At 47.1% G+C, this 20,763-nt stretch overlaps 1 protein-coding gene across 4 annotated transcripts in view; it reads left to right on the forward strand.

Moving 5' to 3' along the window:
• Positions 1-9,713: 9,713 nt before the first annotated feature.
• PAXIP1 (PAX interacting protein 1) overlaps positions 9,714-20,763 on the forward strand; it is a 47,832-nt gene continuing 36,782 nt past the window's right edge. The window contains exons 1-4 of one of the 4 annotated variants that reach the window (XM_060156290.1): positions 9,714-9,870; positions 12,554-12,688; positions 17,066-17,109; positions 19,457-19,520. In XM_060156290.1, coding sequence (XP_060012273.1) covers positions 9,790-9,870; positions 12,554-12,688; positions 17,066-17,109; positions 19,457-19,520 — 324 coding nt within the window. In that variant the 5' untranslated portion in view covers positions 9,714-9,789. Of the gene's footprint in view, positions 9,871-12,553; positions 12,689-17,065; positions 17,110-19,456; positions 19,521-20,763 lie in introns of those variants that run through there. The other 3 variants (XM_060156291.1, XM_060156292.1, XM_060156293.1) reach the window with 3 other exon arrangements.

The raw sequence follows: 20,763 nt of genomic DNA on the forward strand, positions 1-20,763 counted from the left end.
TTAATAATTTTATATCTGAAAATACCTGATGCACAATAAAGCAACTGCTCCTAGGATGGGTTCCAAGAAAGGACTGCCTAGAATAGCAAGCTACTGGCAAACATGGATGGGTTGGGTTTCAAGTGTGCTCTTTCTGATGACTCTATGGAAATAACACTGGTAAAGAAAGGATCACTGAAGCTTCTTTCTCTCATTCTAATGAACATGTTGTAGATAAATGGAGTGAAATACATAAATCATAACGCCTAAAATAAAATGAAAGTTTCCATTTATGATCATACTATACACATATCCTCCAAGACATTGAAATTTTCTATAGGAAAGGAACATGGAACTTAACACTACCTGCATACTTCTCTGCTTTTTTAAAAAATGCTTTTGTGAAAGTTCTCATAGCTGCCAGACATAGGCAAATAGATTAAATCCTCTGCCTTAGAGACATATTAGAATTATCCAGAACTCTATTAAATCATTTAATGCTTGAAACACCTGCCTGTGCGAAGAGCTGTAAAAAGAGATTGCTTTCGTGTTCAGTGAGGTGCTTCTTTACTTTCCATAGTCTCACCTTCCTTTCTCTGCACAGGCACAGAGCAGATGCTGTCTTCCATGTGAGTAACGCAGAAGCGGAAGGAGCGCCGATATCCTTGACATTCACCCCAGGAGCTTTTCTCATATTATGATAGAAACAGCAGAAAGTCGATGACACCCAAGGAAAGCACACTGGTGCTTTCTTTTCTTTGATTTTCTGTTTGATTCTTCCTATGGCTTCCTCATCCCTGACCGCGAATACTCTCATCCTTGTCTCTTTCTTTATAAGGAATAGTGTTTTAAGTGAGGAAAATGACTGGTTTACAACCGAGGAAAGGATTACTTTGAACCCTAGTCAGGAAATAGAGTACCGCATTAGAACTTTGGTGTAGCTGGGTTTTTAATATCTCAAAAATTTATCTTCAGAATTGGCTGGAAATAGAATATTAATAAACAAAGAGTAACACTTTTAATTCATAGCCCCTAAATTTGTTCTAAGCTTAAAGCTCAAAATTCTTGGTCATGTTAGAAGACCAGAAAAAGTATTTTAACTAATTTAAGGAACCACATACCTAATTTTGCAACCAGTTTCTTTTTGGGAACAAATATTCATAAAAATGGTTATCTCATGTTGAAATGTCTGCCCTTTTTGTAGTGAAAATGATTTTTATTAATATCTTGGGACAGTGTTCCTAAAACCCCTATATTTATCTTGATAGACACCGAATTATTTTAACTTCTTTTAGAGTTTTAGTACTATTCCTTTTATCCGTGAACTTCACTGCACAGTAGGCATCTGCATTGGATATATTCTGAATAAATTTCACTGACTTTATTCATTTTCACCTGTGCTGTGCTAATAAGTCTCAAATTAAACGGCTCCATCCAGTCTCAGCAGCTGGCATTGTGCCCCACTGAGTATCACAAACTGTACAAGGATTATTTGGGGACGCTTCATAATTATACTAAGATGAAAATGTTGGCAGCCAGGAGATACCTATTTTTCAAGATTTGAGAGAAAATTTAATGAAAGTGCCACAAATATATTACTTAGGATGATAGTTTGCACTTAATATGAGGCCCTTTTCTCTCTGGACTTCAAAGTCTGGACTAATTAATTAGCCCTAATTCCCCTGTTTTCCTGATGGTCAAGCACTCAGACAGACCTCCCGAGACCACAGAGCACAGCCAAGTAGAAGTGCCGGCTGGGGGTCGGGACACCTGTGAGCTAGTTCACACCTGTTGGCTGTTGGTCTTTGGGACTGGGTTTGTGACCTTGGATGCCGCAGCCCAGAGGCGGCAAGCCAAGGCCCACAGGCTCAGTGTGGCCGGCCGCCTGCCTTGTGAATAGAGTTCCACTGGAACCTGCCCCGCTTGCTGGCACGTGTCCTCTATAGCTGCTTTCGTGCTGCAGTGGCAGGGTTGAGAAGTCAAAACAGAGACTTCACGGGCCATGATGCCTGAAATGTTTTGTCTGGCCTGTTGCAGAAAAAGTTCGCTGACCCCAGACCTAATCTCTCTGGACTTGTCTCTCCGTCTGGAAAATAAAATGCAATAGTCAAGGGCTTCCCTGGTGGCGCAGTGGTTGAGAGTCCGCCTGCCGATGCAGGGGACACGGGTTCGTGCCCCGGTCCGGGAAGATCCCACATGCCGCGGAGCGGCTGGGCCCGTGAGCCATGGCCGCTGAGCCTGCGCGTCCGGAGCCTGTGCTCCGCAACGGGAGAGGCCACAGCAGTGAGAGGCCCGCGTACCGCAAAAAAAAAAATGCAATAGTCAATAGCATAGCAACTTCCATTAGAAGAGGCAAGTTTCAATTTTGCCCAACTGTGACTGTCTGATGGTGCCTTAAAACCAAGGTGAAGAATCCCTAGCAGTGATGTTAATTCATTCAAAATGCACCCATCTCCTCTTTAAGTTATTTACCCATCATCCACTTGGCATCAGGCACCACACTATAAACACCTGGGGATATACTTGCTAAGAGCAGTTAAGACCCATTTCAGTTAGTAGAGAAAGGACTGTGTGGGTGTGCGATGGGGATGCTGTGTGAGATGGCCAAAAATTTTAAAATCAAGTCTTTTGGTATTTTAAATGTAAGGGTTGGGAGGAGGGCAAGCTCCCGCATTGGAGGTCCCCTGCCTTGAAAATGGTTTACAGACGCGTCAAGCAGCCATTACACTGAGCTGAGATGAGCTTGCGCACCCTGGTCGGCTTAGTCAGCCTTGATCCAGCCAGAGAGCCCCCAGTTATATAACTTCTTCATAATCACAAATAGAAGGGACCAAAGAAATTCTTTCTCGAGGCACCAGAGATGTTTCATGGAGTGGGACGTTTGAGCGTGGACATAGGAAAAAGAGGTATGGTCTGCACAGGCGCGTACGTGGAGGGTTGTTTCAGGTGGAGAGGTCCAGAGTCGACAAAGCCAAGGACGTGAGAAGTTCCGGATGTGTCTGAGGAAAGGCGAGTAGCCCAGGTTGGTGGGAAGAGGCCTGAATAAAGGGGAGGGGAGCGGGAGAGAAGCCTGGGAGCCCGGGTTCTGGAGCGGGTAGGTGGGCGCATGCTGAAGGTCATGGGCGACTGTGCAGGTCGCGGACGGCGGGCTAGAAGGACTGAACTTCGCTCCGCGAGCAGTGGGAAGCTGCCGGAAGTTTTGGGACAAGAGCAGGAAGGGCTGTCTGGAGAGTACTGTTCTGAGTGTTGTGGAACTCGCAGTACTGCTTTGCCTGCTCTGAACGGGAGCAGGCATTTTCCAAATGGGATCAAATGAAAGGCCCGCTTCTACTGCCTCAGTTTCAGCGCCTACATTTTTGGATAGGGATTCCTGATAGATGGACCCTGCTCGAGAGAAACGTGGGCAGTTACTGTTTCTTCGCACATGGTTTTGCCCTGAAGGTCTGCAGCCTACTTCTTTGCAGTGTCTTCTCAGCTCCGCCCGTCGGGGGTCTGTGCCTGGTCTGCCGCCTCACGTTCATTCCAGGCCGGGCCTCTGCTCAGGCTGCTCCCCCACATGAGAGTTGGTCCCCTCCGCCCCCTCCCCTCCCCCTCCCCCAGAGCCCTCTCACAGCACACCTCCTCAGAGAGGCCCTCCGTATTCATCGCCGTCCCTGTGGTATCTCCCTGCTTTAAATTGCACTGCCTTATACTACTCATGCTGGCATGTAACATGCTGCTTCTAGACTGGAACTCAGTCATCCCGTGGGCGCCTCTTGCTAAGCCTGGCTTCTTAAGCCAGGCCTACTTGCAGTGCACCTAAGTGCTACGTCAGTGTCTGTTCAACTGAAGTGAATTCCTGGTAACCAGACTGCTTCATTTTACTAAATATGTTCGGTCTGTGCTTACAGTTGTACCACCGCCCAAGCCTTCCTCATGTAACTCTCGGTGGACCTGGGCTTCTCCCGGGGAGCGGTGGTGTTCTGGACGAGTGGCAGTGAAGAGGCGTGGGTACGGAAGCGACTGAACCCAGCAGCCCCGCCCTGCAGAGGGCTGACTGCTGACACCCACGCTAGAAGGCACTTGACGAGCTGGGGAAAAGAACAACTCGGCCATTTTGTGATACTGCCTCATTTTCTCTACAAAGTAATTATTTAATCTTTTTGGTTGTATCGCTACATTAGAACATAGTTATCCACAATTGTTTATATTTCTACATCTATAAATATGACAGAACAGGCCTATTTGATTTCCATAAATCATACAGATATTAGACTTATGATTTTACTATGACTTCCCCAAATGTCGTCCGTTTAGCGCATTGACAAATCTGAGGAAAGACAATATTGTAATATGCCATTATACCACATGATAATGTCAGAGAGTCTCCTTTTCGTTAGAATTACTTAGCGTTATTCAATGATTCATGATTGTTTTACTGTCTATAATAACTAAAATCATGTGGTAGGGCTATTTCTTATAAAATCCTATGTTCTAGGATATTTTAACCTTAAATAAAGGATACATCCACTGAGTTCTAATTTGATAGAAATTATTGAATCCTAACTCATGTTTTTACCTGTACCATGTTTCAGAACAAGTGGGGAATAGCCTTTGCATGTATCCGATATCTCACCGAAAATTCCCTTCAATCTGTCCTATTCCTGCCACTGATCATAAAGCAATAAGTCTAGAACGTGGTAGTATTCCCTCTTGTCATAGCTTTCCAATTATTGAAAATTAAGTAACTCCCTATAGAGGAGAAATCATTAAATATATAGTAAATAATGAGGTTAATTAATTTAACCCCTTCTAATTAGGAAACTAATTAAATCAGAAAATTAAAACTGACACAAGACATTAAAATAGGGAAACCCTGAACTTAGATCTAACAATCATCTCTTCGTCCTCAACCAGTTCCAAAAGAGGAATGAATATATATTAGCTACAAAAATATATATCAGTGGACTATTTCCAATCTATATCAAGTTAAACTTTCCATACCACAAATACTATTTTTAGAGTTTACCTTTTTTCTACTTCTGTTATACGTGAAATTAAATCTTGTTTCTTTCAATTTTTTAAAAGAATGAATTAGAGTGAGTAAAAAAAGATGGACTTAGCCCCAAATCTGCTAGTAACTCTCATCATGAACAACTCACTTAAACTCTCTAGGCCTCAGTTTTCTCATCCTCAGTATATTCTAGTAAAAAGTGAGAGTGACTCACAGTGTCTTGGAGATGGAAATACATCTGAATAGGAGGAACAGATTAAGAAGCTAGAATCCGAGAAGATTGTTAAAATCTTTGTCAGTGTGTTACAGTAGAGAACCAGGTCCTAGCCTAGGATCTTCATGAATTAATTGGTGAACAATCTGAGATAAAACTAAGGATACATTTTCAAAGGAGCCCAACTCTCTCCACAACCTGAAAGTGTCATGCCCATCAACATGATCTTTGGATATAATTTCTAACCTCCAGGAAGAGTCTCGGAATAACAATAGAATTAGATTCAAGTCGTGGTGCTTAGTGCCATTGGCAATGGTGTTTCCAAGCTTAAAAATATCTAAGCAGGTATCCTGCTGGAAGTTTTTGGACTCTCCATCCTTTTGACGTTGTTCTCACGCTCCACGCAATTGACAAGGACATGGAGCCTCGTGGTCCAGGCCCTTTTTTGGGATCCACTCTGGGGAGGTAATACGGATTCCTCAAAGCCAGCACCAAAGATCATTGACACAGAAGGAATCTCTGATAGACACTTGATCTACAGGAAAGTGAGTGGCCCCAGTTTGTAGGGAAGCTCCCAAGTTTCAAGGCTCTCACTGCAGTACCTGGTGCCTGTGAACAATGCCAGAGATTACATGCAGCCAATGTGGGCTTGGTGGTGGTACAAACCACTGATGGGGAACAATTTCTTCCGCCAAATTTGAATACTTCATTCATTCATTTAACTACTATAAACAAATGTGTTCTAATTCCTTGGCACGTCAATGCTTCTGGGTGCTTGACATCAAATGGCCAATACAATTCGTAATGACTATTTTTACACACTTCAAAGGCCATAAATGAAGCAATGGTTAATTCGATAGCCAGCCTGCTACAAAGCAGTTAACCTTCAATAGCCAGTAAACTGCTTTTTTTTCCTCCTATTACCAGAGCTACGGGATTATTCTACACCCCAAATTCAACCACCTGCTCTGGTGGAACTCCAGGATCGTCATATACTTGGCATTTATTTTGCATTATTCCCCATTTCCCCCTTGTATCAAATAGCCAATTACTTAATCTCTAAAATGTGCAACTTTTTATTCAGCAACGCCAGCATTCTAACCTCACACCTCTTATCTGTGGCCTCCTCCCCTCCAAGAGTTGCTCCCTTCTCATCCGCCCCATCCGCGAAGTTTGCCTCAGCTATCCTGCCACACAGGGACCCCTTGTCTGAATCTTTGCTGCATTTATTATTATTAATAATTCCACTAGTGTTAGGCTTGTGTATCCAAGTGTTCGTTAGTTTTATGAGGGCAAACATACCATTTTACTTGAAAGAAAAAAATTTCTCAGTGTCCTACCAGGTTTTCATGTGCATTATATAATTAGGGTCACAAGTGAAGCAGCACGTTCAAATTAGGATCATCTGAGAAAGCTGATTTATAAAGGGATTGCTACACAGGTATAGGCAGGATGTGTGGATGGTGAGGGAACCTAGGTCCAAAGGGATGAGAGGAAGGAAAGATGACCAGAGCCTGGAAGGAGAGAGTTGTATAGAACAGATGACTTTGCCATCTCTAGGCAACCTGACCAGGAGCCTGGGAAATAAACACTCTAGTCCCACTCTCCTTCCCTCTCGGGTCTCTGCTGGGGTTCCTCATTCAGCAGATTCAACTGGCAACCAGAGTACGAGGGAGCCTTTTTTTTTTTTTTTTTTTTTTTTTTTTTTTTTTTAGCTGTACGCGGCCTCTCACTGTTGTAGCCTCTCCCGTTGCGGAGCACAGGCTCCGGACGCGCAGGCTCAGCGGCCATGGCTCACGGGCCCAGCCGCTCCGTACTTAAGTACTCCGTAGCTTAAGTACTCCCTTTTGTGGAAAGGTTAAATGTTGTAGTCTATAAACCCAAACTAAAGGTTTACTAAACATTGATAATATCTAACTTCAAGGGGTATGTGATTAGCTGAACGTAATGAGAGCAAGACTGAGATTGTTGTATACAATAGAGATGCATTTTTTAAAAGCCATTTGGAAATACTTATCTAAATAACTGCCTCAAGTTCCCACCAGTAAGTACAATTTGAGTTAAATATTCCCAAGTTTACTTTTCCATTTTTTAATTTCACATTTAACTTTTATTTTTTCTAGCTTCGTTATCTAATTTTGCAAAATAAAAAATGTATTACCCTATTTATCAAATTAGTATTAAACAGGCTGTTTATTCTCCGAAGGTTATCAACAAAATGATCATGCTTTGAACTTGGTTGGGAGAACTGTAAATATAGTAATGCTCAGTGTCGTGTTTGGGGTCATACATGTGTCAGTTAAAGAAATACAAAGCTTTTGTTAAATGAACTGATACTTCCTCAGAACATCCATTATCCACGTGAAGTTAGAGTTCATCTAAAGATGTTTCTTGTACATTACTGGCAAAGCAGCAGTGTTTGATACACTCTACCCGAATGTTTTCTTTGTAGGCCATTGACCCAGGGCCTTCCTGATGCTGGTGATAAGGCCCACATATGTGTACAACACTGACCTTGCATAATTTCATGTTTTACAATCTCTAGACAGGTTGATGAGATTTTAAATAACAGGTTTCTTAGTCCCATAATCTGCCTTCTTGACTATCAGAAGTCACAGTAGGGTAAACTTGCCCTGCTGAAATGTTACAAGTTCTTTTCTAACTTGCAAAATAAAATACCCGGTTGAGGTATGTTTCAAGTCTTTTAATATAAAAGTAGATGCTTAAGGCTTCCCTGGTGGTGCAGTGGTTGAGAGTCCGCCTGCCGATGCAGGGGACACGGGTTCGTGCCCCGGTCCGGGAAGATCCCACATGCCGTGGAGCGGCTGGGCCCGTGAGCCATGGCCGCTGAGCCTGCGCGTCCGGAGCCTGTGCTCCGCAACGGGAGAGGCCGCAACAGTGAGAGGCCCGTGTACCGCAAAAAAAAAAAAAAAAAAAGTACATGCTTAGTTCCCGTTTAACCAAGGAAGAAGAAAGCTATCAATAAATAAGTTCTCTCACACAGGTAAATAAAAGGGCATGCTAATTTTGATTTGGTATTTAGAACTAATTTATCCCTCCTACGTTTTCTTAACATGGAAGGTAAAATGTTACAATGGTCAATACCAAATATATGCTTGGGTATTCAAAGGAAAGACAGTACATTCTTATTCATTCAGGCAAGTACTGAATGTTTTTATTATTTATATAAAAAAATTGTTAGCTTTAGAATAGGGCTGTTTCAGACTGTTCAAAAGACAAATGAAAAAAGCAAAAAGCGGGATATTTAAAAGGCTTAATGTGTGCTTACTTTCTGCCCATACAAAATCACTTATTACATACGTGCGTGCAATCAAAACCGTATTCGCCGATTAAAAAGAGCCAGTGTCCATTGTATTGCGTCCTGGTCAATGAACCAACCACGTCAACTGTCACTTTCAGAACTCCTGTTATCGCAGAATATAAGTAATACAAGGGCCTCAAAAATGAGTTAATGTTATAGGAGGCTGCCGCAATAATTTTGCGAGGTTTCTCTCTCGACCAATTTCACTAACATTTACTTAAAAATGTCTTTCCGCTTAGCAGTTAAGAAGAAGTAGGCCTGATTCACGTCCCTTTCGATTCTCAGTCTTCTCAGGACTAGGACAAAGCCTGCTCCCCGGGGAAGGCTGGGGTCGGGCCGGCTGCACCGCCCCCCTCCCCCCTCCCCCGCGCAGGTGAGCCGGGAGCAGCGCGCGGAGCGCAGGTGCGCGCAGACCCCCGTGCTCCTCGCGCCGCGGCGCCGCCGGATGACATCAGAGCGCGGGTACACGTGGCGGCCGACTGGCGTCAGCGGTGCCGGGAGGGAGGAGAGCGGGGCTGGTTCCGACGGCCCGGGTCAAGACAGGAGCGGGTTCGGGCGATGGGGAGAAGCCCACTGGCCGCGTCCAGGAGGCTGGCGCGCCTCGGCCGGTCTGCAGCGCTCCGTCCCCGACTCGGCCCAGCGCCCCCGCCCTTCAGCTGGGACCCGGGACCCGAGCTCCAGGGCCTGAGGCGTCACCTCGGGTCCCGTCTGGCAGCAGCCGGCGACGCTCCGCTCCCCTGCGCCCGAGGCCAGTGACCCGCTCCCGCCGCCACCGCCGGCAGCCTGCGACCCCGCGGGCCCGCCCCTCGCCGCGCGCATGCGCCGCCCCTGCGGCCGCGCGTGCTGTCGGGAGGGGCCTCCGCGTTCCCTTCTTTCCCGGGACTGGCCCACTCCGGTCCCACCGAGGGGGGTGCGTTTCTCCTCGACCCCCGTGCTTCCTCCTGAGGGGGCGGCGGCGGCCACGGGCCCCCGTCTCTGGAGCGGGCTGCTCGGTGCCAATGTCCGCGGGGCCGCGGGCTGCAGTAGAGGCGCTGGGCGGCGCCGGCCGACCGCCCGTCCCTCGGCTCCCCCTCGGCGGCGGGCGGGATGGTGCGGCCCGCAGGGCTCGCGCGGCTCCCGCGCTTGGGCGGCCCGGCGCGGGCGGGGGCGCCGAGGGCGGGGGAGAGGGCCCGACTCGCAGGACCGGGCCGGGGCCGCGCGGGCCGCGCCGTTCGGGAGCGAGCCCCGCGGGCGGGCCTGGCGGGGCGGGAGCCGCCGCGGAGCCTTCGGGCCGCCGCGACCATGTCGGACCAGGCGCCCAAAGTTCCCGAGGAGATGTTCAGGGAGGTCAAGTACTACGCGGTGGGCGACATCGACCCACAGGTACCGCGTCGCCCCCGCCCCGACCCCCGCGTCCCCGGCCCGTCCTCGCTCCGGCCGCGCGCCAGGGCGCACAACGTCGGGGCCCCGCCGCCGGTTGCCCGCCGGCGTGGCTGCGCAGAGGCTGGGCCGCCTGGCGCCGAGCAGGCCGGTAGCGGGGCCGGAGGGGAGGGAGGGGAGAGGGAGCTGGTCTGTGGGCCCCGCGGTCGGGGAGGGAGGAAACTTGGGAGGGGTGCTGACCCTTGTAACAGGGGGAGGGGACCTGGGGGCCTGAGGGATCCGCGGCAGGAAGGGGTTGTGTCCGGACTGGGGGAGGAGGGCATTGGGAGGTGGGTCTGCCCTGGAGCCCTGCGCCGATTGTCCCCGTCCCCGCGCGGTGGGGGACCGGGGTGCTCTCTCGTGGCCGCCTCGCCCGCTTCCCACTCCGCTCCTTTCTTGGCGGAGTTCGGACCGGGCCGCACTTCCCGCGGCAGCCTCGGCGGTCTGGGCTCCCCTGACGCCCAGACGGTGGGTCCGAGCGTGGCGGGAGCTTCGGCCGGTGGAGCTGGTAGGGACGTGGGTCCCGGACTGCTGAGCGGACGGCTAGTCGCTCTGGTGTGGCAGCCACCCCAGATCGCAGGTCTGCGGCTCGGTCATCTCGTGTGCGGCAGTGAACCCTCAGTTTACCACCAGTGGATGCGTGTTCCTTGATTTCCCTAATTGGGTGAATTACACAGTAATGGAAAAATACCCTGGTAACGCCGTCACACTAAACATTGGACTTTTTTTGTCGTTCGGGCTCATGCCAAAGGATATCGTGGCTTTTCCTAAGTAGAACATGTGTTTGTGTTTGAACGTTAGAATGTTGTTTTTCCATTGTGGGAATTAACCGCAGCTGAGTCTTCAGGTGATTCTTAACACTGTTCGTTTTCTTAAAGTTTATCTTTACAGTTTTATCACCTGGGTGTCTCATTGGCCCCGAGTGCTAAGCTTGGAGACCTGCGGTCTGGGCCTCCTGAGTGGAGACCGATACTTAACAAGTAAAACTTGGGTGGCCTAAAAGGCTCTGTGGAAGGCTGACGGGCCTTGGCCTTCCAGAGGCTTGCCTGTTGGTATCTTAGTAACTAAGCTCCCTTGGATCACCACCTAGGTGGTCCTTTCTCCACTGTCACTCAAGGTAAAGAGGCTTTGAATTCAAAGGTAAACAGGTGCTGAGCTCAGAGGGCTGAAGTGCCTGTAAGGTGCGGCTTCTCCCTTCCAGGGTTTCCCTTTCTTCACTGTCCACTGTTCTTCCCCTCTCTCATCCCACCCCCTATTTCATTTTAGGACTTTGGCTCTTAAGAGTGACCTGAACCATGTGTTACTTAAAACCTGGAGCAGGCTGCACTGGAACCATGTTTACTCAACTGTGAATCAAGTTTAAGGGCTTAAAAATGTCCTTGCAAACCACTTTGATCTGAAACAGTGTATTTTCTGAAAAGTTTAGAGTCAGGATATTCGATTCTCTGAATCTTATAAATGTGGGTTCAGAGAGTTCACGTGCGTTGGATGAACATCTAGTTCACTTCCACGTGTGGGGTGCACTCGGCTGCTCTGAGCGTGAAGCGTGCTCCTGGCGTCCGGCTCCTGGCCTCCACCCTCCCCACAGCCTCCACTGCTGGCCGTGGCCTCTATTCCCTTCCCGCTGCGGCGTCTCATTCACTCCCAAAGCTTTGCCCTGTCTCTGTAGTGGACTGAGGGCTCCACTCAGGTGGGACCCAGGTCTCATCCTCGATGCGCTGGGTGTCTTCCTCGTTCTTAGAGTGGCACCAAAGAAGGCCATGCCCTAAACTGAGACTTTTGTCTTCCCCCCGCACCTGCTCTTAGACGTGGTCCTCGGGAGCAGTGTGCTGTCGTTCCCCAGTTTCTTGTCCACGTGCCCCTTTCGGTCACCAGGTCTTGCTGCTTCTCTCACATCATCTTCTTGTCCCTGATGACCTTTTTCCAGTTAAGTTACCTGCCTCTTTCGCCTGAATTATTGCAGTTGTTTCTTAACAGGTGTCACGGCTCCAGTCCTGCAGTGTAAGTGCATTCTTCTTATGCTGACGGCAGTCTTTCTGTGAAGTCTGATCATGCCTCGTCCCTACTGACCAGCCCTCAGTGTCTCTCCAGGAGACATTCTGTATTTTATTTCAGGATAAAATACAAAGGTTTTTGCACAGCATCTATGAAGCACAGTTGACGGTCTAATCCACGTTCAGCCGTCCGGCGTGTTGAACGCTGCTCTCTCCACACGATGCACGTGTTTTTGCCTTGCTGACGCCTTTAAGTTCATAAGGATTCGGCTCCTATAGCTCCTCTTCCAGAAACGTTTCCGTTTATCAGAAACTACCTGTCCCCAAGCCTTTATGTTTGAGACATGGCGTGTCGCGTGCTAGCCCAGTCTCAGCACTACGGTGCTGTGCTCACCTTGTCTGTCAGTCCTGTGTTCAAGACGGACCCTGTGTAGTACCTGGGTCACAGGAGCCTCCGTGCTTACCTGTCAGTGAATCAAGATTTGCTGCTTTTTGTTGTCCCCATATGTTTCATTGCATATGATTTAGTGCAAGGTTATTAATCTTATGTGGAGAACATGGTGTGCGTTTATTAGAATTTTCACTGTAATAATTTGTATAAATTGAGAATGAAATACAGCATTTTCCATTTTAATTTGTGTGGTTTTTTAAAGGTTATTCAGCTTCTAAAAGCTGGGAAAGCTAAGGAAGTGTCGTACAATGCACTCGCCTCACACATCATTTCAGAAGACGGGGACAATCCGGAGGTGGGAGAAGCTCGGGAAGTCTTTGATTTGCCTGTAGTCAAGGTTGGTAGTAAATTTAATGAATTCTGTGCGCTTCATCAAGTACCTTGCAAGCAGTGCGTTGAAGTTTCCGTGCAGCTCTTCTCACACTCTTTGCTGAGGTGCGGCTCTGGGTGGGAGATGCTCTTGGCATCTGAGGAACCATCCAGCAGAAGGCCCTCTACGTGAAATCAGGCTTCAGCAAGGTTTCTGCACGTTACCGCTTACGCACCTGCTGCGGGTGGCCCCGTTTTGTCACCGTCTGGAAGTTGTCTAAGCCAAGGAAACGTGTTGAAGGCAGTGGACGTGCTGTCTTGAAGCAGATGACGTGGGTGAATTCTGCTAAGAAAGTTTATTGATTCCAAGAGGAACTCCTGGAACAGGGCTCCCTTCCATCCCCAGTGGCCAGGGGTCCTGATTTCCAGGCAGACAAGTCTAGGGGAGCCCTGCCCTCTCTGGGCTATGGCTCTGCTCTCCGACAAGGGTCACAGTGACCACTTGTGCCACTGTCCCTCTGGTGGCTCTCTGTTCCACTATCCAGCTTGACCTGTGGGTAGTTTATCCTAGAAAGTAGAGTCTCAGCTGGTGGGTGAATTGTTCAGTTTTGTTGATCTGCATACTGTGCTGCTCTGTTGTGGCTGCTGGTTGAACTGACTGCTGTTAAATGTGGGTTTTTAAAATTTAAGTTTATAATTTCGATCCTTCCGTTTTTTCTCATCATTTATAGTGTATATTTGTTTTAAAATGGTTCTGTTCCACTACCCTTTTTTTCTCTTTTCCATGCTGTTACATGTGTTATCTTAAAAAAAAATCAACATGACAGTTACTGTGGCTTAATAATGAGAGAGGTAGGAATTAGGAGAGAGTGCCGCTGAGTCCAGCTGGGCAGCGGGGTTGCCGGCTGGCCGCTGCGAGGCCTGAATGCCACCAGCGTCCAGGGTCTGAAACGCTGCCCTGCAGGCTTAGAAGCCTGATTTTGGAACATAAGCCTGAAAGCAGATCTGTCTCACAAGAAGGTTCTCAGGAGGGCGCTGTGTAAGTCGGAATGACTTAACTTGCGGCGGTGAGGATGGTGGTCGTGTTTCTGGCTGGATGCTTGCTTCCGCCTGGCCAGCGGCTCACTCCGCCCGAGCCTTTTTGAAGTCTGACAGCAGGCTCCTGCCGGCTTCACCTGCAGCCGCCTCGTAGGATGGGTGGACCTGCCACGGACACTAGGCTGTGGGCCACGGCACCGGTTCCCTGGGGCCCTGTTTCGGCCTGTGGTTTGCTTCCACTCTTTCTTGGCTTGAGGGACTGTATCTCATCCCTTCCCCTGTCTGCAGACTTTTTTCCCCTCAGACAGTAGCCTGGAGCCTGTTATCACAGTGACTTCACATGTTGTGTGGATTTCCTAGTGCACCTTGAAAGGGCAGCCTTGTTAACACGTTTGGGGCGCCCAGTCAGCTTCCGCAGGCCACTTACTGCGGTGCTTCCTAAGTCCAGCGACCCCTCGAGCCCCTTTTTGTAGCAAATATTTTGTAATACCCCCTCTATTATCCTGAAATGAAATTCTTATGTACGGTAACATCATGTAACTTGAATATATATTTGTATTTATATATAAATTGCCCAAACTGAAATATAAAAAAAGAGGAAAAGAGGAAACCAGATAACAGGAAGTCTGCATTTCATTGTGTGAATACCCTGGAGGATGGGGTGTAGCGTCACCGTGGACCTGCTCCTCTGTCCTGCAGATGCCGGTGCTAGCTGGGAGGTGGCGGTGCAAAACGGGGGCCCCTCCTCGGGGGCCTAAACAGCGCTGTCTCCTTCACTTTACACTGAAGTTGTGTCCCCAGGAAGGTCCGTCTGCAATACGGCTGCATACAAGCAGCCGCCACCCAGCTCCCGCCGTGGTCACCGTTCTCCCAGTCTAGCTGAGGGATCCCCATCCTACTCCCTTTGGCTGTAGTGTTTTAAAACGACTCCCAGGCATCCTGCTCTTTGATCTCTTTCAGCATTCCAGCCTGCTTTTAATTTTGTGGCAGCACCTATACTGTCCAGCGACTGCAGTGTTGCATTACAGGATGGTAGAATTTTCCAGAACCCATCCAGCAGTTTGCGCTCATTCCAGATAGTGCTGGTAGACCCTCGAGTTCTGGTCTGAACCTAGTCAGTTTCCTACTGGGGGCTGCTGTCAGTAGTGTGGTCTGTGTCCAGCCGAAGGCGGAGGCCTGGTTCTCTAAGTGCATATCCCTTGGCCTTTACCTTAATGTTAAATTTGACAAATACTTTAAAAATGTAGGCTTCCTTTTGCCCAGGGACAGTTTATCTTTCTCATATTTGAATTTTATGGATGTTTAAAACTTCTTTAGGCACCAAGATTTTTAAAATTATCTTTTTTAATGGAAATACGTTCCTCAGTGGCCTTGGGCCCTCTTAATTATGCTGACTCTCAGCAGTGAGTTTATTTTAATTTATTATTATCTGCCTTTGGGATAATAGCTCCTCATTACTGTGCTCTTCTAGCTCTCCGTTCCTGCTGTATTATCATTAGTGTGTCCTCCTTCTTTGCTGCGTTATCTTCTCTAGACTTACCTGGATGAGGGCCGCAGGGAGTCTGTTCTGCTTTACTGCTGCCAGCCCTGCAGTCTGTAACCGGGACGCGCGTACTCGCCGCTCCCCAGCCCCCAGGGACAGCTTTCCAGGGTGAATGCTGCATGCAGAGTCATAAGGGCTGCCTGTCCGGAGTGTGAGCTCCTCCGGTCGTGGGCGCTTCCCTTCCACTGGACGCGGGAGGAGCCGCACCCACACCATCCGAGTCGTATTGCAGTGCGTTGACCTAGGTTCTGAGAATCCTGCTGACACGAGACAAAGGGGTGGCCGGGAAAACTGGTCTCAGGCAAGCCTCCCTCGTGCTCCCACGCCGCCGGGGAACAGCAGAGGGCTCTGGTGTCACTGCTGGGACTAAGGCTCGGCCCACGCGAGGGTGTCCTGAATGCAGGAGGAGTGGTGGCCAGTTCCCTCCCGTCCAGCTGGAGTCTCCCCAGGACTGCAAGAAGCGAACAGCCGCTGGAGACAGTGCGCGTGGAGACGTTGCACACTCCCTTCAGCTTGGTGGCTTCATCCGCCAAGTTAGTTACACACTTGGCAGAATTATCAAATCATCATGAAGTGATTAACCCAAGTAGAGCCAGTCTTTATTTTATAAAATGTGTAATATTTCTATGCTTTTTCACAGACGTTACACTTACTTATAAACTTATGCTGAGAAATTGTTGATGTTCCCTGAAAAATGAGGAGGGGGTACTTTGATTTCTAAAGTTCTTTCAAGGTGTATATAATGCATGAGAAATGGGTGTGTATTTATGTTGCAGGTGGCGAAGCTTCTGGAAGGCAGCTGGCTAAGTGGGTTATTACTGTATTTTTACATCGTAATCCTGTGAAGCAGAGCTATCAGGATAATGATTAATGTAATTTTCAAAATTAAATGTAGAAATAATGAGGTAATTTTTCAAAAATGTGAATTACCAAAAAGGTAGTAATTAGTCTAAGGTTTTATAATTAATCTGAGTTCTGCAATTCATAAAAAGATTACCAGACAGTTAGAAATTCTTTCTGTGATTTACAAACATTGTATCTACTTGGCTTCACTGAAAAAACTCACGAATTCATACCTGACTGGATTCAGGACTCCAGAAGGAAACATAGCGGGGCTGTCTGTACCTCAGATGGGGGTAGGGAGGGCTGTCAGTTCCCCGTCCCCCCAGTCGTGAGGACAGTTTCTAGCCGGCCTAGAGGCTTAAGCAGTAGAAAGTGTGTAAACCTAGAATTTAAATTTCCAGGGACTTCCCTGGTGGCACAGTGGTTAAGAATCCTCCTGCCAATGCAAGGGACACGGGTTTGAGCCGTGGTCTGGGAAGATCCCACATGCCGCGGAGCAGCTAAACCTGTGCGCCACAACTGCTGAGCCTGTGCTCTAGAGCCCGCGAGCCACAACTACTGAAGCCCACGTGCTGCAACTGCTGAAGCCCGCGCTCTGCAATGAGAGAAGCCACCCACCGCAATGAGAAACTCGTGCACCGCAATGAAGAGTAGCCCCCGCTCGCTGCAACTAGAGAAAGCCCGCGCACAGCAATGAAGACCCAGTGCAGCCAAAAATAAATAAATAAATTTCTATACATAATAATTTTTTAAGATCTGGTAGTGTTTCATTCTACAATTGGGCTTTTCACCTTGGGCACTAATAACTAACGTTCCACTCTGATGTTTCTGCTACGTGAATACTCGTGACTGTAATCTGGATGCTGTGTAATCGGTTGTAACAGAGCCTTTACTTTTCTAGGAGCTTCACTAGTAACGTGACGACGTGTTGCGTATGAACTGGAACTGTGCTTTGACTTGCGTTAATGTTTTCTTTTTCAGCCTTCTTGGGTGATTCTGTCCGTTCAGTGTGGAGCTCTTCTGCCGTATCCTTTGTGGGGAAGTGGGGCGGGAGGGGTTTAGTACTGGAGTGGTCTTCGCTTACTGAGCTGGCTCATTAGTCAGGGGAGGTGGTGTTGTGTTCACTCTGTCCCTGCTCTTTCCATCCTGTATCCAGGTGTGTGTACCTGATCCTTGTCATTACCCCTGGGGGGCCGGGGCGGGGTGGGGGGACCAGCTGTGTGGAAGCAGCTCTAGGCTGGGACCCAAGGCCCAAGTTCTAGTCTGCGACTTGGCTTTAGGATCTCGGCTGGTCTGGACCTCGGTTCTGTTATCTTTGAAATAGATGGTTTTTGTGGTGTCTAGTTAGATGGACTATTTCTAAAATTCTAAGTCTGTGTGAACCACATCATGAATTGTTTGAAGAATAAATTGGAGAAGAGAACATCAGGACATTTGTAGTTTTATATCACGCACCATTGTTCTTTTTAATTACATTGGTTTATTAATTCAGGACCCATGTTGATCACCTGCTGTGGGCCTGGTTCTGAAAACAGAGGGGTTGACAGGGCCTCATTCCTGCCCCCAAGGAGCTGCCCCGCACTACGTGTTGGTTCATTCAGCGTTTCCTGAGTGTGGCCCTGGAACTACCCAGCCCACATACACACTGACACACACACACTGACACACACTGTGCTGGAAGCAGGAGTGAGCCCTCTGCAGCCTGCTGTTCTGTGCTCTAGGCCTCAGAGTCCCTGTTTTCGCCCTGGAAGTGTGACACTTCCCTGCAGGGTCATTCCAGGCATAATCTGATTTTGGAGGTCACTTCTGTTAAGGTACCTGATACTATGCGGTCATGATGTCCTAGTGTTAGACCCGGGCAGAGGTGATGTTATTTACCATGTTGTGCGGCTCTGCCAGGCATTTACTACTGAATCGATGCGGGTGGAGGGAATCTTCGTGTATTAAATATGTATAGGAGACCTCAGATAAACAGAGAAAATACCTCCTTCCACGCAGTTCTTAGAGGACGTGCACAACTTATAGCAGCTCCAGCTCAAACATTCTAAGATTTCTCTTCCACAGTCTGAAGAGTTAACGGAAATTGGTTCCTGGTTTGTTTTTGGCCTTGGTTTTTTAGGAGTTTGAGTTGTGTTTGTTTGTTTTCTTTACAAGCACAGGTGAAAGAAGACTGGGAGGGAAAGGGTGTTTTTGAGGATAAGAGGCTAGTTTTTCCTGGCCTGGATCGTGCACTCGCTACGCAAGGATTTCCTGAGAAGTTGTCACTTTGTTTGAGCACTTACTGCCTGTTTTCCCAAGGAAGGTTAAAGGAGCAGAAAGAACTCCTGAGACTCGGTTAGGCAGCACACTCTTAGCCTCTGTTCACGTTTCCCCAGGTCTTTGGAAGTAGACAGTCCCTGAACTAAGGTAGGAGGATGGAGACAGAGCTTGGATGATGGGGCTGAAGGCGTGATGTTGGGGTCTGAGGAGCTCAGGGCAGCCAGGAGGCCCGAATCTCTGTGCGGTTTTCTCAGACCTGGGTAGGAGACTTCCAAACTGCAAGAAAATTTTCAGTCTGATCTTTTTTCTTAATTCACCTATCTCAGGAGGTGTACTTTTCTCCTGTAGGGAAAGAGAAGTAATACTTTAATCCATTTGAATTCTAGACACTCCAGATTCTTAAAAAAGTCATGTTTGCTTTGAATAGACCGTAAAGTACAGGCACCTAGAGGTCATGTCTGCTTATGGAGAGCCCTGTGCCCAGTGTCTGCACTCTGTAAGCGCTCAGAAAACGTGTTGAATGAATTTGAAAGTCAGAGCTTTAGAATTGGGGAGAATCTTGGGAGTTATATATACTAACTTTTGTTTTAACAAAGGGAAAACTGAAGCTCAGGGTTGTCTTGCCCAAATTCAGAGAGTTCGTGATGGTAATAAAACTAGAAGTCAAGTTCTTTTATGAAAGACTCTGCTGTGTGACAGAAGTAATCATGTTAAAGTAAACTTAAGACCCTCAATTTGCTTTTAAAATAATCACTATGCTATATGTGGTTGTGTACATGTATAGGCATGTGTGTGTTTATATATGTGTATATAGTTAGATGTTTTTTTCCATGAGTATGTTATGCCCATTTTATTGATGATATAAGTGGAGAGATTGGATTTGAAAATGCACTTTACGGAAAACCTCTCCGTTCTTTCTGTGCTGTCAACTTCTCTTTTTTCCAGTCTGCCCTGCACTCTTCTTTGGTCAACTTAAGTCTGTCTCTTTCCTAAATGGATTGAATGGGAAGCAGAGGGTGGGCAATGTCCTAACGGGCCAATAGGAAATGTCTCTTAGTGAAACAGAGCTTGCACTAATCTCATCTCATTGGAATCTTAATAACTGTAAAACAGAGTAAATGGCTTTTCTCCAGAGTCATGTCAGATTTTCTTTGGAATCACTGCCTGCCTCTCTCAGGTAAGCATAGTACAATTAGTCTTGTGTTATTTACACATAACAGTTCTGAGTTTTTGTATGATTGGATTTATGATGTATTTGTAAACCAGTGTTACTTACTAAACTGCATATTCAGTATGACCTTATGACACACTTAAAATGATTTAAATATTCATACTTAGTCTTAAGATTTAGAGCTTTAATGGGTGAAAGTGGTCTTTCTAAAGGATTACAAAGATTTAAAACTTGAATATGAAAACATAGTAAAAATGAAATTGAAAGATGACAAGGAAAATTCATTCAGAAATAAAGGCAGAGAATTTTATTAATAAATAAGGGGCTCATGCAGATCAATAAAAGAAAAAAATAAGACCTCAGTAAACAAGGCCGAAAAATGAATTTACAGCTTTATAAAGAGGAATTACAAATGAGCATAGCAAAACATTTGATACACTTTATAAACAAAGACGTGAACGCCTTAATAGCGCTGAGATAAGATTTTCTGCTTATCAAATTTGTAAGAGTATATTCGGTGCTGGTGGAGCTGCAGACAAGCTTCCCCTCTCCCGGCAGGAGTGCAGTTCAGTGCAGCGGTTTTCTAGAAAAGTTGAGCCAGGTCAGAGCCATAAAATAGTCTTTCTGCTTCCCCTGCAGTTCTCTTATGTTTAGAAGTTCATCCCAAATTGATAGAAATGAGGGCAGATTGATGCATAAAGGTGTTCAGCGCAGCTTTATTTATAAGAGGGTAAATTTGGAAACAGATGATCCATGATTTGGAAATGTTTAAGAAACCTGTTCTGTACACTTACATACTAATCTAGTTATGTAGCCAGTTGTGAATTTTGTTTTATGAATATATGTTAAGACGTGGGGAATGTCTTAACTGGGGAAGAAGCCGGGTATAACAGTTACGTACAGTATTACATCAACCAAATATAATATATAGGAAATATCTGTAAGAGGGACCAAAATGTTAACGGCAGTGAATTCTGGGTAGTGTGAGAAGTGAATGTTTAATATTGTTTTATGGTATTCTGTCCTCTCAACCCCCTAGGTAAAAAACCCTCAAACAGTAAACGATTATTATGAAAAACCAAGTTGGTGTTGTTTAAACTCACTTTTTAGGTTACATGGAACAATTAGTAGCCATTGGGCAGGAAGAAGCAGTTTTAAGGGCTCCCATTTTCTCTGACCTCAGTAGGCCTCATCCCTGTCTGTAGTTCTTAAGGTGATAGTTTTGAGAAGGTGTTTAGTCTTCCATCCC

This window comes from Lagenorhynchus albirostris, chromosome 8 (assembly GCF_949774975.1).
Source record: "Lagenorhynchus albirostris chromosome 8, mLagAlb1.1, whole genome shotgun sequence".
In the NCBI taxonomy this organism is placed as follows: Eukaryota; Metazoa; Chordata; class Mammalia; order Artiodactyla; family Delphinidae; genus Lagenorhynchus; species Lagenorhynchus albirostris.